Source organism: Panthera uncia (genome assembly GCF_023721935.1).
Source record: "Panthera uncia isolate 11264 chromosome E2 unlocalized genomic scaffold, Puncia_PCG_1.0 HiC_scaffold_20, whole genome shotgun sequence".
In the NCBI taxonomy this organism is placed as follows: Eukaryota; Metazoa; Chordata; class Mammalia; order Carnivora; family Felidae; genus Panthera; species Panthera uncia.
The window spans coordinates 25,121,195-25,143,031 of NW_026057589.1; the positions used below are offsets into that span (position 1 = coordinate 25,121,195).

The 21,837-nt window shown below is 61.8% G+C and overlaps 2 protein-coding genes across 2 annotated transcripts in view; both read left to right on the forward strand.

Moving 5' to 3' along the window:
- The window catches only part of ACSF3 (acyl-CoA synthetase family member 3), a 49,890-nt gene extending 46,991 nt beyond the window's left edge, over positions 1 to 2,899 (forward strand). Inside the window, exon 10 of the mRNA XM_049622801.1 lies at positions 2,495 to 2,899. Coding sequence (XP_049478758.1) covers positions 2,495 to 2,663 — 169 coding nt within the window. The 3' untranslated portion in view covers positions 2,664 to 2,899. The remainder of the gene's footprint in view (positions 1 to 2,494) is intronic.
- A 1,363-nt stretch (positions 2,900 to 4,262) lies between these two features.
- Positions 4,263 to 21,837, forward strand: part of CDH15 (cadherin 15) — a 33,059-nt gene continuing 15,484 nt past the window's right edge. The window contains exons 1-7 of the mRNA XM_049622397.1: positions 4,263 to 4,346; positions 4,406 to 4,563; positions 4,656 to 4,753; positions 6,592 to 6,717; positions 7,442 to 7,609; positions 12,004 to 12,059; positions 12,387 to 12,683. Coding sequence (XP_049478354.1) covers positions 4,263 to 4,346; positions 4,406 to 4,563; positions 4,656 to 4,753; positions 6,592 to 6,717; positions 7,442 to 7,609; positions 12,004 to 12,059; positions 12,387 to 12,683 — 987 coding nt within the window. The remainder of the gene's footprint in view (positions 4,347 to 4,405; positions 4,564 to 4,655; positions 4,754 to 6,591; positions 6,718 to 7,441; positions 7,610 to 12,003; positions 12,060 to 12,386; positions 12,684 to 21,837) is intronic.

Below are 21,837 nucleotides of genomic sequence, written 5' to 3' on the forward strand. Positions count from 1 at the left end.
TCTCTCTCCCTCTCTCTCCCTCTCTCTCCCTCTCTCTCTCTCTCTCTGTTATGCTCACTGCCGTTTGGGAGTCTTTCTAAAGGTTCTTGCAAATGACATTTTCCTCTATGCTCCCACGTTTTTCCTTTCTGAAGGTTCCGCCCTCACAGACTCCACTCCTCAGGGAGGGCTGACTTCCTCTCTGTGCTGTACCCGAGCCAGACCTGGGGGCTCAGGCAGCACGTCCCCTCGGAGGGGATGAGTGTGGCCTGGGACGGGGCGACAGGGCCACGTTTGCAGGGTCTGGGACGTGGACCACCCACTACCCCTCCACCCCCCAAATACCAGGTCGGGAAGGGGTGTGGATTTACACACCAGGGAAGAATCTGGGGTCTGTGCTCTTGAACTACGGTGTTGATGTCTGATGAGGCCAGGAAGGAGTGGTGGGCATTGGCTTAGTGCCTGCTGGGCTTTCTCCCGGGAGAAGGGCCGTGAAGTAGCGGGTTGGGGGGAGGGACACCTCCGTGTCCACGCGTCCATTTCCCCAGGAAGCCTGCTGTTAGCACACAACTCCGCAGGATCCCCTTCTGAGAGCACAGCTTGCCTTGCGGTGTTTCTAAAAGTTTCCTGCTTGGCCAGTTGCTGAGCTGAGACCCCCTGGCAGAGGCTGGGGCAGCACACCCCACCGTCCCCAGGGTCAGAGTCCTCGGTCCAGAAGGACTGCTGTCCTTGGAAATGGCGGGGTCCGCAGGATTTAAACCTTCCTGCATCCTTCATCACACCTTTAGGTCGCTTTCTGGTTTTCATGGCTTTTGTTCCTTTTTTCAAAAGTGGCTGCTAAGTTAGGGTTTGTAACCCTGGGCTCTAACTTAACCACCATTTGCCCCCCGTGACGTCCTGCCCCTCCGTGCGAATGCCGCCCCCGATGCACACTCACCCACCCTGCGTTCTTCACTCTGCTGACCCTCGAGCCGCTGACCGCCGCGCAGTCGAAACTCTGTGTGTTCTGACCCCGAAGACTTACCTGCTAACGGCCTGCCGTTGAGCGGATAGCCGTCGATCAATGGCACTTTGTAGGTCGTGTGTCTTACTGCGCTCTTACAGCCCGGAGGGATGCGGGGAAGAAATGTTAGGAAAATCACAAGGGAGAGAAGATATATGTACAGTCCTGTGCTGTATTTATCGAAAAATTCCACTGACAAGCGGATTCATGCAGCTCAAACCGGTAGTGTTCCAAGGCTCAGCTGTATTTCTGTTCGAGCATCGGCTCTCAGGGCTCAGTCACAAGGAAGTGATGCGTGTTTCCGTCCTGTGGCCCCAGGCCCGCCTCTGCCCTCTCTCTCTGGGCCGTGGCACCAGCTTCGCACTGGCCTGCCGAAGGGGACGCAGGGGAGGGCCACCCACAGGCACTTGGAGGCGCGGGGTTTGGGCGGCGGGGCGGGGGGCTGAGAGGGGCTGCATCCCTGGATCGGACCTCCAGGTTCGCCCTGCCATGCTCCGGAGCCCCTCCGGCAGTCCTGGTGGCCTCGCAGCAAAGTCCAGCCCAGCTGCCTGTGTCCTCTGGACCCTAGTGGGCAGCTGGCCGTGTGTCGAAGCCGCCGGGACCACCGGTGGGCCCCCCTCTGCCCTCACGAGCCAGCACCTGAACCCCGAGCCCCCCAGAGTAATGATGCGTTCAGTGTGGTGTTGGTGACGCTCACTGCCCGTGGCCAGACGGACACGGCCCACGAAGACAAGTGCGTGTTCATGAGCACCCGGCCGCTAAGGCTGAGATTTGGGAGTTCTCTGCCACGGCCCCTCATGAGCTCACCACGACCTCCCCAGCGGCTGAGATGCCCCCACAGCTTGCAGACCAGAGGCCACATGTGCCTGCTGGCCCCGGGAGGACGTTGGGATGCCGTGTCCCTCTGGCCTGAAGCTTGTGGTCAACAGCCCCAGAGAGTGGAGCTCGGTGGCCCGGGGGGCCAGGAGCTGCTGTGCTCTCCTGCCCCCACTGTCTGGCCGAATCCCGTGGTCTCCTCATGAAGGGGCAGGTGGCTCAGACAGGGCCTCAGGGGAGCCAGTGCCTACGGCCCGAGGAGCAGTCCCAGAGTAGAGCCCGGGGGTGGCAAGATCCTACCACATAGCCACTCACAGGAGAACAGGCCCTCAAATGGGGCCCCTCGTGGGACTGCGGAGTGCAGGGAGGGCAGCACCAGCCCGCGAGGGGCCCCCAGCCCTGCCCGCCTGCCCGTTCCGTCCGTCTGGCTGCAGCCCTGCAGCCCTGCCCTGCCCTGGGAGGCCTGACCCCGAGGAGGGCTCGTCCTCTGCCCACAAGGGAGCCTGGAACCCAGGCGGAGGCAGCTCCCTCCATGTTGCTGTCCTGCAGCGGGGTGCCCTTCCAGAGCCGGCTCGGACGTGGCCGGGCTTCGGGGCCCCGTGGGACATCTGCCCACCTTGCGGGCTCCCTGCTGCGTTGGGAGGGGGGCCGTCCGGGCCCCAGTGCCTGCCACTCAGACGCTGCTCCTGTCTGCAGGGGCGTCCTGGCCCCGTACGCCGTGCCCTCTGAGCTGCTGCTGGTGGAGGAGATCCCACGGAACCAGATGGGGAAGATCAACAAGAGAGACCTCATCAGGCAGTTCTACCCGAGTGACCAGGGTGCCCCGAGGCCGGGCACCGGTGAGCCAGCGTCCCCTGTAAACTAGAACCCCCCCGGATCAGAGGGAACAGTGCTGGGGCTAGCAGAAATGAGATCACAGCGCTGATTTTCAGATCCGACGTGACCCCCTGTCGGCTCTGCTGCGTCCTCACAGCCACACCCGCACCGAGCGTAGCTCCCTGTGCTGCCGTCTGCTGGGCGGGTCCCCGCAGCGTCCAGGGGCACGCCCCAGGGCAGCGGGCCTCCAAGCAAAATTCAGTAAAGTCTGTGCAGAGAAGACAAGCATGTGCCGTGCTGTCTGCCCAGGGGCGCAGGGGGGCACCGCGTGCCGGGTACAGAAGTCCTGCCTCTGTGTGCACAGCCGAGTGTCTCCCACAGTCTGGGCTGTCCATGTGGCCTCCCCAGGTGACCTGTGACCCCTCCAGGCCCTCCTGGCTGGACACCCGACTGCTCAGAGAAGCCACCCGGGAGAGTGGGCCTGGGTATCCTGGTGGGGACAGCCCCGCACCGTGAGCGCAGCATCACCAAGGGGCGTCCCTCTGCACAGGGCCAAGCAGACCGCCACGGGGACTCAGGGCTCGGAGCAGAGTGCCTGGGTGCCGTGCTGGCGGCCACATGTGGCCCCATGATCCCCCACAGGAGCTTTCTAGACCAGGGGCTGGGGGGCCTCTGTGATGGATGAGCCAGGGGATCCGAGTTTCTGGCTCTGTGGCCACGCGGCCCCTGTTGCTGTCGATCCTGCTGTTGGTGTGAGAGTCCGGCTGATGGGCTGACGGCTGCCCTGCCTTGACCCGCCTATCTGTGCCACGCCCTCCCCGGGGCCCCACGGCACCCTTTTGCGCCCGCCCCACAGCCCTGCACCTCTGCTCTTAGTGGTGCTGGCTCTGGCACATGGGTGCCCCACCCACACTGCAAGCAGAAAATCCAGAAGCTTCTGGATAGTTTATCGGAGACCACAGCAGCTGCTGTGCCCAAGACTGCTGGAGTCTGGAGCTCTTTCTGAACGTTATGTGCCCGGAACACTTGCCTAAAAGACCAGCAAAATGGGGCTAGGGGCGGGAGGGGCCACTTTGGCCCTGGGCAGGGGCCAGGTGCTCGCGACGCTGTGGAAGCCGGCCGACTACTCCCCTACTCCCGTGCAGTGTGCGGCCTGGCTCCCCGAAAGCCTGACCCCAGGCGTGGTGTTTGCTCCAGGGTGACCAGCTCGTGCTCCTGCCTGAGCCCGGGACACGCACACCGGTCACTGCCTGCCAGGCAGGCTGGCCACCGGAAGGGCTCAGCTGGCTGCCTGCCATCCGACTCTTCTGGGGGCGTGGCCGTCGGCACCACACGGGTCAGCTTGTGCTCAGGCTGACCCTGGTCTGGCCTTGTAACTAGGGAGCCACCTGCCACTGGGGGGAATCAGATCGAAGGTTGCAGGGTCTTTACTTAATCCCACTGATCTGACACCTCTTAATCCTGAAAGCTTTGATTCCTGAAACCATTTACAAAATTATTTAGTTTATGCTGTACTCTGTATCAAATACCTTGAAAGCCTAATAGTCACTTTCTACCAACAAGACCACAGAAGGATGTTGGCGTGTTTCGGGAACATGTGCCTCTGAGGACACGGAATGCCATGTCCTCCTTGTCCGTGTGACCAAGCATGACGAGGCTTCCCCCTTGGCTGGACAGCCCTACGCCGTCCTGCACTCCACTCCCAAAGAAGGGCCAGGAGCAGGTGCCTGAGGTTGGCCGTGGGCAGCTTGGTTAGCGGCCGCTGGTGCCCCTGGTCCCCCTCACCCCCAGAGGGACTCCTGCGGAGGCGTCAGCCACCCTGGGGCTGAGGCCGTTGGAGGGCAGCGGGCGGGCCCCGGAGGGAAGGAGCACACACAGCTGGTGCAGACGGCACAGGTCCGCGCCCACGTGTACGGGCACCGGGGCCAGCAGAAGCCGGGCCCCGTGACGTGGGGGAAAGTCTGGAAACAGCCTCGTCTCTGCCTCAGTTTCCCTCTTTGTGATTTGAGGCTGGCATTTCCTTAGGGCTCTTCTGGCCAAGGACTGAGGGCTTTGCTTCCTTGGGAGCCCAGTCCGTGGAGGCTGGTGGCCCCAGCGTGGCCTCCCACCTGAGCTCCCTCGAGGGCTGGGCCAGCACAGGCCAGGCTGCCATGCGCCCCTGACCACGTCCGCCACGGGCACGGCTGTCGCCACATGCCTAATCCCTTTACCGGCCACCGTCAACAGTGCAGAGTCCCCGACGGTCAGGGACTGTCCCAGGCCACGGCCACTGCTGTCCACGCTCAGATCTTTCCGTGTCTCCCCTCTGTGCCCTGGGGCCTCCCCCTGCCACCTTCACACGTGGCATCTGGCTTCTCCTGAAACCCTCCTCCCACGCCCCTCCGAGGGGCACGGCGGGAAGTGAGACCGGACGGACACCGGACGAGAGTAGGGATCCTCTGTGCGGCACCCTCGGGCCCAGGACGGAGGCCTCTCCCGTCGGGACAGGGGCGAGTCCCCACGAGGGCCCTGGGATCGGACTCTCCAGCTGAAGGCAGGGGCAGCGGGGCCCCCCCACCAGCACAGGTGAGCGTGGGGCGCCCCCAGCAGCCCAGGGCAGGGGCCAGGTGCCCGAGGGAGGAAGTCGTGCGAGCGCTCTGAGCGCCCCGAGAGCCGGGTCCTGGGGCGCTAAGGCTGGGGTTCCCGTCTGGGAGGGTTGGAGACGGGCCCTGCTCGCTGTGTCGGGAGGACGGCGTAACCGTGTGGAGCGGGGCAGAGCCTGACGGATGGAGGCAGCCCCGTGTGGGAGACGCGTGCCTTCAGGGGCTCGGGCCACAGCCATGCCTGCGCACGCACGAGCCCTGTGGCCAGGGTCGGGAGGTCCTTTCCCAAGAGCCCCTGGAACGGCTGAAGCTCTGAAAGCCAGACTCCGTTTCTGTTTTCTCTGCCACGAGGTGGGGGGTGGGGTGCACCCTGAGTACGAGGGAGGGAAGGGCGGCGGCCCCACTCAGGTCCCCCCTGCGTGCAGCAAACCCGACCAGACCGGCCGCGCTCCCGTAGCCCGGCTGTGTCGGACAGACGCCCCGGGCGTTCCCAGCCTGTAGTCCAGACAAACGGGCGCTGTGTGGTGGGCGACGGCCCAGGGTCCCAGGAAGAGGGAGGCCGGGTGCAAACCACTCTCTGTCTGGGGGTGAGGTCAGACGACTAACCAAGCCCAACAGCGAGGCCGCCAACAGACGCGTAACCGTGCGCGTACGGTGGTCTGGGCAGGAGGCCGCCTGCAGGGAGGTGGGGCAGCCGGGAGCCCGGGACCTGGTCGGCAGCCTGGAACTGTGGCAGCAGGGCCATCCCCGGGGACCCAGAGTCAGACACTCTGCCGGCCGTGGATGCCTCTAGAAGCCGGGAGAGAGAGGAAACGGACCGTCCCCTGGAGCCTCCAGGAGGAAGCAGCCCTGCGACGTCTCAGCACATGAGCCCCAGCCTGAGAGGACGAGCGGCCCCCAGGAGCGTGGTGGCAGTCTCCCCTCAGCTGGCAGCCTCTGGTTCCTGTGGACTCAGCCCCTCCACGCCCACGCGGCTGTGACCGTGGCGGGTGCAGAATGTGGGAAGCTGGTCTGGGCACAGGAACAGAGGAGTTTGGGGAGGGTCTCCAGGCACGGTCACTCAGCCGGGACAGGAGGCCCCAGCTGTGTCCTTGCCAACACCTCCCAGCAATCCTGCGTTCGCTTCCCTCTTCTGGGTCCCAGGTCGGGGGCGGTTCTGTGGGGAAAGCACCGAGGTGGGCGGCCAGGGCACCCGCACGACAGCCCACGTGCCTCTCAGAGCCTGTTCCACGGGCAAGGCAGGGACAAGCGCCCACGCCTGAGGCAGAAGGACTTGGTGGAAGTCCCATTCCCGAAGGTCCCTCCCCGTGCCTGGTGCAGGCGGCAGGCTTGGCAAGGGGTTTGCTCCTTGGCCCTCAGCCCCTAACAGGTGGCTTTTCTGGGTCCTCTATCCAGGGGCCCAGCCCCAGGAGCGGAGGCACGGGAACAGGAGCTCAGGACGGCCGGGGCCCCGGGGGGCTCAGGCTGCATCTGAGAAGCGGGGCCCTTCCTGCAACGCAGCCGTGGCCCAGCACAGAGCAGGTACCAGGAGGGCAGCTCCCACCTGACCTGTTCTCCCCCGAGACCACGCGGCCCCTCTGAGGGGGGCTGGGGCAGGTGGCCGGCCAAGGCCCTCCCCGAAGGCCCCAACCCCCTGCGTCTGCTGGCAGGTGGAGTTTCCCCACCGCGTGTCAAGTGTAAGGGAGTGAGCACATGCCTGCAGGGCAGGGCGTCCTTGTGCACGTGTGTGCATGGTGGGGACTGCGTGTAGGGTCCGCGCATGTGCGCCCTCCTGCACGTAGTGGCCCTGGCCCCACTGCAGCCCCTCCCACACGGGCCGCGTCTCGTCATCGGCTTGCCAGTCACGTCGTCGCTAACAGTCTGCTCGTAGATACACGGCCGTCCAATTACTCCTTAAGGGTTACAGGCCATTAAGCTGTCAGTCTGCTTCATTCCGGCCCATCGGCGCTGTCCCCACCAGCACACAATAACCATTAAAATGACACCAGGAACAAGCAGCCGCGCCCACACGGCGTCTGTGACGTTCCCATTAGCGCCTGCCTCAATGAGGAAGGGCCGCTTCTGAGAAGACGATGTCACACTGCACCAGCCGGACGGGTGGCCCTCTGAGCAGACGTACACAGACACACTGATGGGTGTATACACACACACATAGGTACGCTCACAGACACACAAATGTTTACAAACAACACCGATCTGGGCTCTGAAGCCTCCTGCCAGGTGTCGGCTGCCCCTGGGCCCCCAGTGACCAGTGAGGGCCAGATCAGGGTCAGGGATAGCTCAGAGACATGCTGGGAGCCGGCAGCAGCTGGCATGGGGCTCCAGCCTGGGACCCTGTCGCGCCTAAGCAGCCTGCATGTGGACCCTGCTCCTCCCAGCCCCAGAATGGTGACATCTCTTCACCGTGGCTCAAGTACGTTTTTCAGAACCACTTTAAACACTGAAGACAGAAGAAAGAAGACCGGCCAGTGCCGTGTCCACCCGGCCTGTTGGGTCTTAGCCTCGGGCAGGACTTGCCTTAGATCCTTTTCGAGAAGTAACGACAGCAGTCCCAGCCTCCATCCCACATTCAGGAGCTGAACACACGGTGCCCGGTGCTCGTGATATGTTCTCTCAGAGTGACACAAATCTGCCACTGAGTTCATGCTATTCTGCTGCTGGCTGTGTTTGTGGACCTAAGCTCTGAGTTGCCATGCAAAGGCCCACCTGTCTCACGGGTGGATTGCATGGTCGTAGGCACGGGCCTCTTCCCAAAAAGACCATGTCGCGTAGACAGCCTCCAGCAGACAAGACGCCGTATCTCGCCTCCACGCAAAACAGACTTTAAATCTTTGCCACGGTGCTCGGTGTCAAATAGGATCCCTTTATTTTAATTTGTACTCCCCTAATTGCTGCTTAGGTGGAGTATTTTGAATATGTTTATTGTCTATTTGAATTTTTTATTCTGTGAATTGCCTGTTCGTGTTCTTTGCCCATTTTCAAGTTGGTTGTTGGTAATTTTCTTGATTATGCATTGGTTGAGTGGCTTGCCTTTTTAAAAAAATTTTTTTAACATTTATTCATTTATGAGAGACAGAGAGCACAAGCAGGGGAGGGGCAGAGAGAGAGGGAGACACAGAACTGAAGCGGGCTCCAGGCTCTGAGCTGTCAGCACAGAGCCCGACGCGGGGCTCAAACTCACAAGCCGTGAGATCATGACCCGAGCCAAAGTCAGACACTTAACCGACTGAGCCACCCAGGCACCCCTTGCCTTTTATTTTTTTAATGGTGTCTATTGATGTGCAGAATTTTTAAATTTTAATGTGTTCACATGCATTCAGGTTTTTTATGGTCTGAGTTTTTCTTGTCTAAAACTTCCTTTCCTACCCCAAGTTCTTAAATACACTTTCCCATGTGTTTTTCCAAAAGTTACAAAGCTTTGCTTTTCTCGTGTAAACCCTTCATTCATTGCAAATTCATTTTCACACGTTGGGTGAAAGGCCCTGATTTTTCCCACGTGGAGTGACCAGTGTTTCCTTCTGTCCACTGAAGCACGTGGGCCTCTGCTCTCTGCCCACCATCCGGGCACGTCCTGCTCCAGGCTGTGCCGCCCTCTGCCCTGTTTCCAAAGCCGAGGCGCCTGTTAGCGCACGGCACCTCTATTTCCTTCTTCAGAACCGTCTTGGCTGTTCTTGGCCCTCTGCTCTTACACCAGAATTTTAAGAGCAGCTTAAAGTTCCTTTTTAAAGAAACTTGCTGGGGGTGATGGGATTTATAAGTTAACGCGGTGACATCTGACGTCTTCACAAAAGTGCGCCCTCCAGCCCACAAACACGGCCCAGCTCTGTGTCGTGGGCTCCTTCCAGTGTTGTCGTTTTCCCAGTAATAATTGTGCCCGTCTTTCGAGAGGGTTGGTCACAGGTCCTTCTTGTTTTTGTTGAGATCCCAAGTGGGACTTTTCATCCCGTGTTTTAACTGCTCGCCGAAATGGTTTGTGTGTTGCATTTCCATCCTGCGGCCTTGCTCGCCTCTTGGCGGGCTCCTCCCGCGGGTCATCAACGCCTGCCCGTTAGCAGGTCACGTCTCCTCCTGTGACTCCCCACTCCTTCTCCTCTCATCGCGCCACTGAAATGCCCCGTGGAATACAGACCAGGAAAGGGGGTAGATGGCCCAGAGCCACCCTCCAGCTCTGCAGGTGAGTGCAGGCGGACGCCTGACGCAGATCAGCACATTTATTGCTAAGATGCTCTGGGAACGCACGCTGAATTTCACCGAAATGTTTCCTTCTCTATTAAATTGGCCATCCTGTCTGTCTTTGACTGTTTTGTTTTTTTTTTTTAAGTTTATTTACTTATTTTTGAGAGAGAGAGGAAGCAGGGTAGGAGCAGAGAGAGACGGGAGAGAGAATCCCAAGCAGGCTCCTCACGGTCAGTGCAGAGCCCGATGAGGGGCTAGAAACCACCAACCATAAGATCGTGACCTGGTCTGAAACCAAGAGTCGGACACTTAACCGACTGAGCCCCCCGGGCGCCCCCGTCTTTGTTACTCTGGACCCTGCTGATGGTATTGTGCACCGAAGCATAGTCGTGCCCCTGGAAGAAACCCTGCGGGGTCACAGTGTGCGGATGGGGTCAGGGGGCCTGAGCTGTACTCCGTTTAATGCGACTGTTGAGCTGGCCCTGTGGTTTCTGATCTACAATTCCAAAGTCCAAGAAGCTTTAAAAACCAAAGTTGCCCTTTTTTTTTTTTTTTTTTTTTTTTTTTTTTATGTTGGGGGTAAACCGATCTGGCAGATGCTGCACAGTTAAACGTTTGTGCCCCCTCCCAAATCCATACGTTGAAAGTGACCGGCCTGGGTGATGGTGTCAGGAGGTGGGGCTGTGGGAGGCGGTGAGGTCATGACGTGGGAGTCGAGCGCCCTGGCCGCTCCCGCCTCGTGGGGACGCGGCCGGAAGACACGGCCGTGAGCCAGGACGCCCTTGCGGGACTCGGAATGTGCTGGACCCTACACCGCAGCCCGGCCTCCCGAAGGCCGCCTGACCTTCCCCCGGTGGCCTCGGCTGGGCCGTCCCCTGCCTGGCCCACCAGGCTCGTTCTTGTGAATACAGCCTGGTGCTGAGGCACCACTGAAGCGTCCTCGTGCTTGGCTATGGGGCACTTCTGGTTCCAACCGTCGTCATTTCGACTTTGACTTAATCTCTTAATCCATGAGTTACCTGGGAGCACCTGTCAGCCCGCCGAGCTCCTCCTGCTCTCCCGCCATCCTGAGCGCACAGGCCTGTGGTCCCCGGTCTTAGAAACCCAGGCACCTTTTGTGCCCCCTACGTGGTCAGCTTTGCTCCAGAGCCAAGTGACTGGACACGTGACAGTGTGGTCACCTCAGGGTCAGCCTCCCCTCCGGGACGTGGCCTGTTCAAATCTGCACACGGCAGGCTGCTTTGTCTGTCCTTCCTATGTCTTAGCGCTAGGTTCTTTGGTCCTTTTATTCTTGATTATTATGTATTTTTGCTGAATTGTGAGTTAGCATTTCTATACCTATTCGTGTTTTTTCCGTAAGTTTTATTTTTCTGAGAAATCTTGCTCTTCCCCTGTTGGGGGCACAGACAGACCGTCTAACCCCGAGCCATTTCTTCATGGGCTCCGTTTGGTTTCAGTGTGTCTGCCGTGAGCAGAGAGCCCACGTGTCTGACTCCAGGGGATGGCTTGTCTTTTAGTTACTGAATGTAGGCCATTTATTGTGACAATTTGATGTATTTAAATAGACTTCATCCCTCAAGCATTTTTTGTTTTTTTTTTTTTAATGTTTATTTATTTTTGAGAAAGAGAGCCCAAGCAGGGGAGGGGCAGAGAGAGAGGGAGACACAGAATCCGAAGCGGGCTCCAGGCTCCGAGCTGTCAGCCCAGGGCCCGACGCGGGGCTCGAACCCACAGACCGCAAGATCATGACCTGAACCGAGTCAAACACTGAACCGACTGAGCCCCCAGACGCCCCTCATCCTGCAACCTCTACTTTGTTCTCTTTGTGCATTTGGAAATTATAAATTAAATTTCTGGGGCACCTGGCTGGCTCGGTGGGTAGAGCATGCAACTCTTGATCTCAGGGTCGTGAGTTTGAGCCCTATGCTGGGCATGGAAATGACTGAAAAATAATAATGGTAAGGGCTCCTGGGTGGCCCAGTTGGTTAAGCATCTGACTTCGGCTCAGGTCATGATCTCGCTATTCGTGGGTTCAAGCCCCGCGTCGGGCTCTGGGCTGACAGCTCGGAGCCTGGAGCCTGCTTCGGATTCTGTGTCTCCCTCTCTCTCTGCCCCTCCCCTGCTCGTCCTCTATTTCTGTCTGTCTCAAAAATAAATAAACATTAAAATTTTTTTAATTAAAAAAATAATAAACATAAATTAAATTTCTGTTGAGTACCCTTGAGTTTTTTTAAATGCGTACTATAACACTCACAGTTCTTTTTCCAAGTTTGTAGTTACGCAGTAGGCGGGCCCTGTGGCCAGGATGTAACCTTCCTCCCTGCCCCTCCCATCCTGATACACCTCTAGAGTTTCAGTCTTGTTTTGTTTTGAAAACAAAAATTAATAGGCTTGTTTTTACAGCGACTGGATAAATTTAGTGATGCTTTCTGAATTTCTTGGCTCAACGGATTTCTTGTCATAAATAACGCTCGCCGATGTTTTGGCAAGCATCTCCGAGTGGTCAACCTGCGTGGCCTCCGCACGTCCGAGCCTCCGTTTTGTCGCCACTCTTCAAAGACGAGCTGCCCGGGCCCAAGCCAGCCCTCTGTGTCTCTGCCTCCGGCACCTTTGATGTTCACGTCTTCCCAGTTCGTGAGCCTTTTTGTTCCGATGCCGTGGAGGCTGTCTTTGACCTGGACGCGGCAGTGCGTCTCCACGACGGGAACAGCCAGCAGACGGGGGGCCTTGCTCAGATGAGCAGCTCTGATCCCCGTGTCCTCTCGGCTGCCTGAGCGCCGTCCACACGCAGACGCCCCTCTGCTGCCATCCACGTACGCTGGGGTGCTCGGCCCCGCCCCGCTGACCCCACTTCTGTGCGGACGGCATCCAGGCCGGCCCCCCCGCACCCCAGGTGACATGCCCGGAGCTCAGCAGAGGCCTCAGTCTCTGGGCACGTGAGTGTGGTTTCATCTTGTTGGAGGGCTAGTGCCGCAGGCTCTCTAGAGAGTTCTGAATCTTGCTTTTCTCAACAGACACAGACCTTGGGCCACCGTGACTGCGTCCCAGGCAGGCATGAAACCACCCGCCAGGGCAAGGCCAAGGGCAGGGTGGGCCCCGCCAGGCCCCGTGCTGGGGTGAAGACCGCCGGCGGGCCATCCACCCACATCGACACCATCACTCCAAAGGTGCGAGCGTCATCGGAGACTCAGGCAGGCACCTCCCAAAGCCACAACCCTGCTTCTGCGGAAGCCCCTTCCCGTACCCGCCTGGAGCCGTGGCCTGTCTGCCAGATGCGGTTACTTGTTAAACCTCAGATTCACTGGGTACAGGTACGGGCCTGCCCCATGGAGCCTCACCCGGGGGGACGAGGTGCTGGGCCTTGGCTGGCCACATGCCTCCTTGGCTGGGGAGGGCAAGAGCCCCTCAGTGGGGCAGCAGTACCGCCCCAAAATGGAAGCTGGGGCCTCTCTCTAACCGAGGAAGGTGTCGGGAATAAGCCAGGTGCCCAGGTCGGGTCGGCCCCTGAGGGCCTGAGGCAGGGACAGGACCAGAGCAGGGTCCAGAGACGTCAGAGGACTTGAGAGAGCAGCTGACTGACAGGAGGTGCGTGCCAGCTCGGGGATGCCGAGTATAGGAGGTGCAAGAGGAAGAGTCTGGAATGTTCTGGGGTTTCCAGCTCAGCAGCCTGAATGGAGAGTACAGGAGGGGGAACCGGGGGGCTGGAGAGAGGGCAAGGTGGGGCTCAGGCCTGAACATGCTAAGCATGAGCTGGCAGAGGGCGCTGGGCAAGCCTGGATGTCCACCAGAGACTTCTGGGTGAGAGCAGGTGAGGGTCGGAGGCTCCCGTACAGGTGCACGCAGGCCCCCGACATCCGGGGGAGGGCCGGGAGGGTCAGGACCAAGGAGAATGGCTGAAGCGTGCCGATTCTCCCCAAAGAGGCAAGGAGGCCATCCACGGGGGACTGTGTGGTGTGGCCCGGCCTCTCACCCAGCAGCCTGCAGTCCTGGATGGGGTGGGGGTGGGGGTGGGGGCCTTCTGTGCCACACACCGGCTCTGCACCGACCTGACCCTTCTGCCCCGAGTCTGTCTGTCTGCAGGAGAAGGTCGGATGGGAAGGCTCTAATGCCCTGCATCTGTCTCGTGGGCCCTGTCCCTGGAGGCCCCCCAAGACCCTGCCCCTAGGCAGAGTGCCACCACCGGTGGCCCCAGAATGAAGGGCAGCGTTGCCAGACCACACCGATCCTGTTACAGCCACGGATTTCATCTGAATGATCGTTAATGTGATTTATACAGTTATTTGGATTCTCTGCTCATGAATTTGTCACCAGTCCACTTGATGTTGATGAGAGACAATGGAGGCAACGCTAGCTGAGTGGAGCGGGGCGGGGGTGGAGGGGGCCGTGCTGACTGGGCTCAGGGACCCCTGTCTGAAGCCCCCACCCCTGCATGGCTCTCCACCCCCCCCAGCCCTCCCCCACCCAGACTGAGAAGGTGCCAGTGTGCACGCGGCTTTGCTGGCCGTGTCTCTGGGCCTCGTGCACAGAAGGGTAAGGCACGTGAGGGACAGGTGTGCAGCCTGCAGCCCCTCGGGTGGCCCTCTGGCCTCCCCTCCCCCCAGCCTGGAAAGCACCAGCCACTAGGTGGCCTCATGTGCCTGGGTGTGTGGGACTCAGCAGGACTCAAGGACCCTGCAAACCCACCCATGTGGTGACAGCCGCGAAACAGAGCACGGAGGCCACTCTGAAGAAAGGGAGCTTATCCAGAGGCTCCACGAGACCCCGAGTGGGTGTGTGCCTCCTGGTCCCTCTGCGCCCTGCTCCTTGTGCCAAAGTCAGGTGTTACTGCCAGGGCCCACGGGCACAGACCGCCAGCTAGGCCCGCTGGGAGCACAGACACTGGTGAAGGAGGCCCGGCCTGGTGCGCCTGCCCTGAGGGATGTGTCACACCGCCCTGGCCCCCCGACACCGTCTCACCACACGCCTCTGTCCTGCCCTCCCCCTTCCTGCCTTCCACACCTTCCCGCCCACATCGTCCCCTCCCCTGGGTCCTCAGCACCCTGAGACTGAACGAGCAGGATGGGGGGCCCGCACACCTGCCCTAGGGCCTTGGGGTACATGGGCCCCCCGGCCTGTCTGGGTGAGAGTTTTTACTAGAGTAGTTTTCCATCAAAACTGGCCTGGGGACAGCTCACAGATTCCTCTAAAATCTGACCATCTGTGCCCGGTGACCTCTGTTCTCTGGCTTGGCCCCCACTTAGCCCTGTGTGTGTGCCCGCATCACTATGGCCAGGCTGTTCCCCTAACCTCGGGTTCTTGAGCACTCCTGGGCTGACCTCGGGGCTCTTGCAGGGCGGCCTGACTCAGCCGACAGCAGTGCCCGTGGCAGAGGCCGTTCGTCTGGAGTCCGTGCTGGCCGGGTTGCCCCAGCACTTTGCGGGGAGGAGTCCAGGCTGCCTGTAGGGCCAGCACCAGGGCCAAACAAACCTCGGGCAGGCTGCGCACGGTCCGGCCGTGGTGGGCAAGGGGTCTGGGCTGGACGTGGGCAGGAATCTGTGCAGGTCCCAAAGCCAGCATTCCCTTTGTTCCTCCTGGGACAGCAAGAAGGCTGAGGAGTCCGTGCTGGGGTCCCTTCGCCCTGGGAAGGGGCAGCTGTGTCCAGGGTGGGGGCGAAGACACATCACCCCGCCCACCTGGCCCCTGAGCACAGAGCGGGGTGACCTCTGGGCCAGAAGCGGGAGGTCCAGCCCACTGTCCCGGCCACCCCTCCCAGGGCTTCCCTAGAGCCACACTGCCCCCTGCTGGTGCCAGCAGACATGGCAGGAGCCGTGAGGACACCAAGCCTCCTTAGCCACCGAATCCCTGGGACTGATTATCCCCTAAAGAACACAGGATACCACATCCAGTGAACCTGGGGCCACTGCGTGGCTGGAATCTCCATCACTGTATCAGAGGTGCAGGCACGTGGCCACTGGGCAGGACAGCCACTGGGGCTGGGGACATGGAGGTCAGGGACAGGCCTGGAGGGAGGCCAAGACCAGAGCCTCTGGGTCACCTGCAGCCCAAACCCTGCAACCAGCACCCAGGTCAGGCTGTGAGTGCCTGGCTGCCAAGCCCTCGGGGCCCATCAGCCCAGGACCCCACTGCCTCATCCAGGCCACCAGGGTTAGTCAGGGCCTCGGGACGCCCCCCCCCCCCCCCCCCCCCCCCCCCCCCCCCCCGGGGGCCCCCCCCCCCGCCCCCCCCCCCCCCCCATTAGGATTTGTTAGTGCTTTCTGACCTCTCTGGGAGGCAGCCCCAGCAGGACTGTCCTCAGCACTAAAGCCCAAGAGCCCAGACCCGGGAACCATGGAAGAAAGGAAAGGCAGTGGGCGTGCCCCCACCTAGCCTCTCTCCTCACCTCCAGACCAGGCTCCCAGAAGTTGGCCGGGCTCCTGGCCAGGCCCCACCTGTATTGGTCTGTCACCTTGGCCTCCTCGGGACTTCCTGCTCTTGCCTCTAAAGTGAGGGGCCCAGAGACAGGGGCCACCTGGTGCCTGGGTCTCGGGGACCACCATTTGGGCTTTACTGTCCTTATAGGTGGCTGTCCCTCAGGCATCTCCATGTGGGTGACCACAGGCACCCCAGGGAACGTCCACAAGGAAACTCTCCCTGCCCAGGCTGACACCTGGGGTCAGGTCACCTCCTTCTCTCAGCACCTCCGGACCCGGCGATCCTCGGCTCCCCTCCCCTCTGTGTCCACCCCCAGTCCCCGCCTCCATCGTCCACCCAGCAGCCTGAACCCCGCCCACTCGTGTGCCCTGCCCACCGGCCACCCCGAGGCCACGCCCCCCCCCCCCCCCCCCCCCCCCCCCCCCCCCCCCCCCCCCCCCCCCGTCTGAGCCGCCCTTGCTCCTTGCAGGGGTTGGGGGTGGAGTGTGGGCTCTGGTGCCGCCTCAGGGCCGCAGGTTAGAGTCTGGGGAGGAGGTGACCCCGAGGGAGGTGGCAGAGCTGCAGGCTTGGAGAGTCCAGGGGGTCGGGTGCCCCCAGTCCTCGGAAAATGATAGGGCTCTTCTGGAGGGGCGGTCCTGCTTTAGGAAGGAGAGGGAACTGGTCCTGCGGCTGGGGTGGCCCAGCCCTGGACAAGGCCCCCCATGCTTGTGCTTGGGCACAAGGGGAAACCGAGGGTGGTGGGGAGAACGACCTCCCCAAGGCCCTGCACTTGGACCCCCATGGGGAGGATTGCTCACCAACCTGGGACCACACCCGGTCGCAGTGGCCTTTCCCTGAGCTTGGGGCTAACCCATGACCGGACCCAGCTCACCCTCCCCTTGGAGAACCCCTACCCCCAGAGGTTGTTGGTGGGGGACAAATGGCCAAGAGCAAGGTGCCAGAAGGATGGGCAAACAAGCAGAGAGGAGGGGGTCTTACAAGGCTTTTTCCCCTCACCCCCGTTAGAGTGCCTGAGGTTAACCAGGGGACTCAGAGGCTCAGCCACCCATCCCCTTCTACCTCACCCCTGCACTAGTACCAGAAGGCAGGAGCCCCAGGCATTCAGAAGGCTGTCCCGCCCCTGTTCGGGGTCCCTAATCTCAGAGGCAGCATGGTGGCGATGCATCCACACGACTCCTGAAACAGAATGCTACAGGCACCAGTGACAGTCACAACAAAGTTTACTGCAACGAGAGGCAAGGCAAACCGATCGATCGGGACCGATTCTCTTGACCAGAGTGCAGCCTCGAACAGCCGGGGTACAGAGTTTTTATAGCCGACCACATCGTCTTATCATCACCTGGGAACAGAACAAAGGAATAGTTCCCAGGTGGAAACAGTTCAAACAGGCCCTTGCCCCAGTCCAATCACTCGCTAATCCATCCCTCGATTGATAGGGTAAGGCTGTTCTCTCTTAACCTATAGTGTTAAAACAAAGCTGTTATTTCTTAAGGCTACAGGTTAGCCCTACCCTTAGTGGCCCTTAGAGGCTGCTCCCCAGGCCCAGGGTCTCAGAGCCTGGAGATGGAAAGGCCCCCTCTCTGACTCCCCACCTCGGAGCAGTGAGTGCCAGGGACACGTTGCCAGAGTCTCCTTCAGGCGGCCTGGCCTCCTTCCAAGCAGGCCAAGGGCACAGATGGTGCCACACCTGCTCCACGGCCCACGATCTGGACAGGAGCGCGGAGGACCCGCCCCTGCCACAGAGAAGACCCAGGCTCCCTGGACATCCCCCACCCCCTCCTGCTCGGAGGGCAGTGTGTTAGCTCCTAGGGTCCTTCCTCCGTCCTGCGCTCTCCACCCTCTGTTACTGTGTGCTGGGCCTGTGAGCGACACACGCACACACACCAGGGGCACAGGTCTTGAAGAGGAGAGCAGCCCCAGAACAGGAGGCAAGGGGGGGGGGGGGGGGGCGGACCAGGGGAGGGAGGAAGGGCTGCGGCTGGGGTGGGGAGGGCCAACCCACAGGCCTTCCTCTGTGCTAGCCCTGAGGATCCACAGAAACAATTCAGCCACAGGGGAGCCCCACCCCAGTGCGAGAGACTGTGACCTAAGATGGGCAGGTAGGTGCCAGTGCCCGATAGGGTGCTCAGGGGTTGCCATCAGACAAAGCCCTCAAGGCGGCAAGCAACACGCCTCTGGGATAGCCAGGGGAAGAGCACTAGGGGCAGCGGAAACAGCCAGTGCAAAGGCCCTGAGGCAAGAGTGTGTCTGGTGAATTCACGGAGCAGCAACGTAAAAATTAGTGGATGGACGAATCGATCCACTCTGGCTCCTAGCCCAGCCCCCACCCACCTCCGCCTTTTTTGCCGGCTTCCTCTTCTTACTACTGGACTCCCAGGGCTCTGCCGCCCTGGACAGCCGCCTCCGGACCGGTTCCGCCCCGCCCCGCCCCGCCCCGCCGCCCACACGTGCTGCCGCTCAGCCGCAGGCCCTGGCTCCGCCCCCGCACACATGCTGTCACTCAGGCCCCGCCTCCCGCCGCGCACACGTGCTGCCACTCAGCCCCAGGCCCCGCCCCCGGCCTCCTGCTCCGCCCCCGCACATGTGCTGTCACTCACTCGGGGCCCCCGCCCGCGCACTTGTGCTGTCACTCAGCCCGCGTTGTGTCCGAGCAGGAGGCTGCCGGCCGGACACTCGGCCCCCGCTCCGCCGGCCCATGGACGCCGCACTCCTCGTCGCCCTCGGGCTGCTGGCCCAGGTAAGGCGTCTGGCCGCGCGGAGTCCCTTGCCCCCTGCCCTACGGCTTACAGTGGGACGCTCCCGGGGACCACTGGCTCTGGCCGCCTCTGGAGGACCCATGAGCTGAGGGTGCCCGGTGGGCAGCTCTGTCCAGGGCGTTCTGTGCCCCAGCGGGGTCCGGAGGCAAAGGGTAACCGTCTCCGACTGAACTGGACGGGGAGCCAAGCTGGGTGGCCGCCCGGAGACCACCTAGCAGGCCGGTCCTTCCCCTGGAGGTGCGCCCCTCAACCCTGCCCGACTTGTGGTGAGAGCCAGGGAGGGGGGGCAGCAGGAGCACCCCAGCTGGACGAGCTGGTAGGCCGGTTCCCTGACGCTCCTGCTGGGTAGGCAGGTGACCCTGGTTGGTGACCCTGGTGAGTGGAGGCCGAGGCACCTCCACCCTGTGTCCCGCCGGCAGGGGCAGCTGCGGGCTCTGCCCTCCAGGAATCCACTCTCCCCTGGGAGTGCCCTGGGAGCCAGGCTCCTGGCACACAGCCCACACCCCCACATTCCCCCCCTGGCCCCAGTTCCCTGGTCTCTCCGAGCTGGGAGCGGGGCAGAATAGAAGGAGGCACAGACCACTGCCCCTCTCCCCACCATGGGCACCCCCTGGGAGGGGGCCACATCTCCTCGAGTCCTGGGCCGAGTGGCCCTTTGGACGGGGCAGGCACTACTCCGAGCCTGGGAGTGGAGCCGTGGCCTGCCTTTGGGGAGCAGACTGAGTCAGGGTCACAGGCCAGAGGCCAGGGCCGGGCAGTGGTGGGGACATTGTGCATAATAGAGGACCTTATTTGCCTGATACTTGACAGGTAATGAGCTCGAGGGCTTGGCGAGTGCCCATAGGTGCTTGCTGTTTGGGTCCCAGACACTGGTGAGGACAGTCAAGTTTCCCAGCACCCACTCTGGGCTTCTTGAGTCCCCCTGACTCCCAAAGATCTCCCAGCTGTGGCTGGAAGCTGGTCAGATGCCCTCCAGTTGGACCCCCTCCCCCCCACCACCCCCCACCCAGCAACTGAGCCTCAGGACACCCGGCACCCCTCGCTCTGGTCACCTGCACCCCTGCCTCTCGGCCCACCTGGGCCTGGGCTCCCCCAGCCCTCTACTGGGAGGTCGCACCGTGCACAGTCTTCTTGTGCGCCCTCCCACAGGACCGTATGCCCCCACACACTGGGGTCCACTCCAGAAGGCTCCACGCCTCTGATGCCCCCTCCCCACTTGCCGTAGGAGCAGTGGTCCACCCCCACCCTGCACCAGACCCAGTACTTTGGGCAGGCACATGACGGAGACCTGCTCTTTTGGGTTTGGGGTGGCTCTGCAGCAGGGGAGGTCCCCTCCCTGGCGCTCTTGCGGAATGACCCCTGCACACAGCTGGAGGCTTTGGGGATTTGGGGGGATCAGCCAATGGGGCTTGGACACAAGTTCTGTACTCGATGTGGCTCAGATTAGCGCATGAGGGGAGCTTTTCCTAGACCCCCCCCCCCAAATACATCCGTGTCGGGGCCCTACCCACCCCTCCCCCATCCAGCTCAGCTTTCAGACTTTTGTCCTCTCCTGTCGAGCCACATGGCAGCTGATGGCTGCCTCCTGGACATCCCTTCCTCCACCTCTGTGAGCTCCCGAGACCCACCGGCTGGCCCCGAGCGAGGCAGGGCTGGCTCAGGAGGGGCCCCAACACAGGGCTCTGCATTGATCTGGTGCTGACTGTGCCTTTGGGACAAGGCACACCCCTCCCCCGCCTGTGTCCCCTAAAATCTCACCTAGGGGGCTTAGAGTGTGTACTTTCAGAGCTGGGCCCTTGGGCCCCTCCCCGGGCCCTCAGTGCCCCCATAGCTGGCCCTGCCCTTGGGGGGGCAGGGGTGGGGGGTGGCGGAGCCTGGATGATTTGGGGCAAGCTGGTGAGCCACACGGTTTCTGGAAGGAAGGTGAGGCCTTGGCTGCACTCCTGGGGACTTGGACATGTGAAGGCCCCCACAGGCAATGTGGGAAAGGCCGTGGAACAGGGCCGTGGAACAGGCCATGCCACGTTCTCTAGTCACGTTAATATGACAGTAGCTGAGGCGGCAGAGGGCAGCCGGCTCCTGGACCATTCTCTTCCCCGGGTGGACAAGGCAGCCCCGGAGCAGAGTGGCCCTCACGTGGCAGAACCTGTCCCTGCAAGGGGGATGCTGGGGGGTGGGGGTGGGGGGTGGGAAACAGCTGCTTCTCTCACCCCCTTACTTTGGCGCCTCAGGAGACGTGCAGGGGCCTCTCTGGGCCGGGGCAACAGCTGGGCCCATTCCTGGCATGCCTGCTGCCGGCCAGGCCGTCCAGGAACGGGGTGGTGCGGATTCCAGCCTGGGCAGAAGGGGCTCGGGCCCGGGAGGCTTGCGGGGGGTGCACACCGGGAGCTCTTCCCTCCTCCCGGGCAGACCCCCCCGCCCCGGGCCCCTGCCGCCCCGTTCCGCCAGGCTCCAGGCCTCCCACCCGCTTCCTAGATCATGAAACCTCGAGCCAAAGGCACCGTTGGAGGGGTCTCCACTCACACAAGTGTGGGATTAACCCCGGAACCTCTCACTCGAGCTCACGTCTGCAGCTACGTTTTGTAAGGTTCCCCCAATGACACCGGACGGGGTAGCAGGGCATGTTCCCTTCCCCTAATGCAGTCGCGACACGACGGTGGACAGGGTTCCAGGAAGCTGGGCCACGGGAGCAAAAGTCCAACCCGAGCTCAGGCCTGCTGCCTGCCGTCTGAATCTCAGCAGTGATTTTAGGGAGCCCCAGGGGCCCCTAGAGGCCAGCAGCTCCAGGAGAGGAAGCAGGCCGTCCTCACTTCCCGCCCAGCCTTCCCGGTCCACGGCTTCTCTACCCGGGGTGGGGGAGCACCCAGCTCTCTTCCCAGGCTCCGGGGAGACTACACCGTGGCTTAGAATTCTTTGTTCCGAACCCACCGTGGGCTGGTGGAGAGAAGCAGAGGGCCCTGTGGGCCACGCCAGGCAGAACGGATTCCTACAGGGGTGGTGGGGGGCTTTGTTACTCAGCCGCTGGGGTTGGGTGTTGGGCTGGGGGCGGGCCCCGGGGAGGGACAGTGGCCCTGGTGTCTCCAGGGCTTCCAGACTATTCTCTCGGTTCTTGGTTAAGGCAAAGGCCAGGGATGAGCACGGGGGTATCGTTGGGCCTCACTTGGGGGAACTGGGTTCGTCACACCCATTGGTTGTGGCTGGGCGTGGGAGCAGCACGGTGGACGGCAGAGGGGAGCCCGCGTCCACTCGGTGGTGCCTTCTCGCTCTGCCCACATGCTGGGGGGTCTGTGTGAGCTGG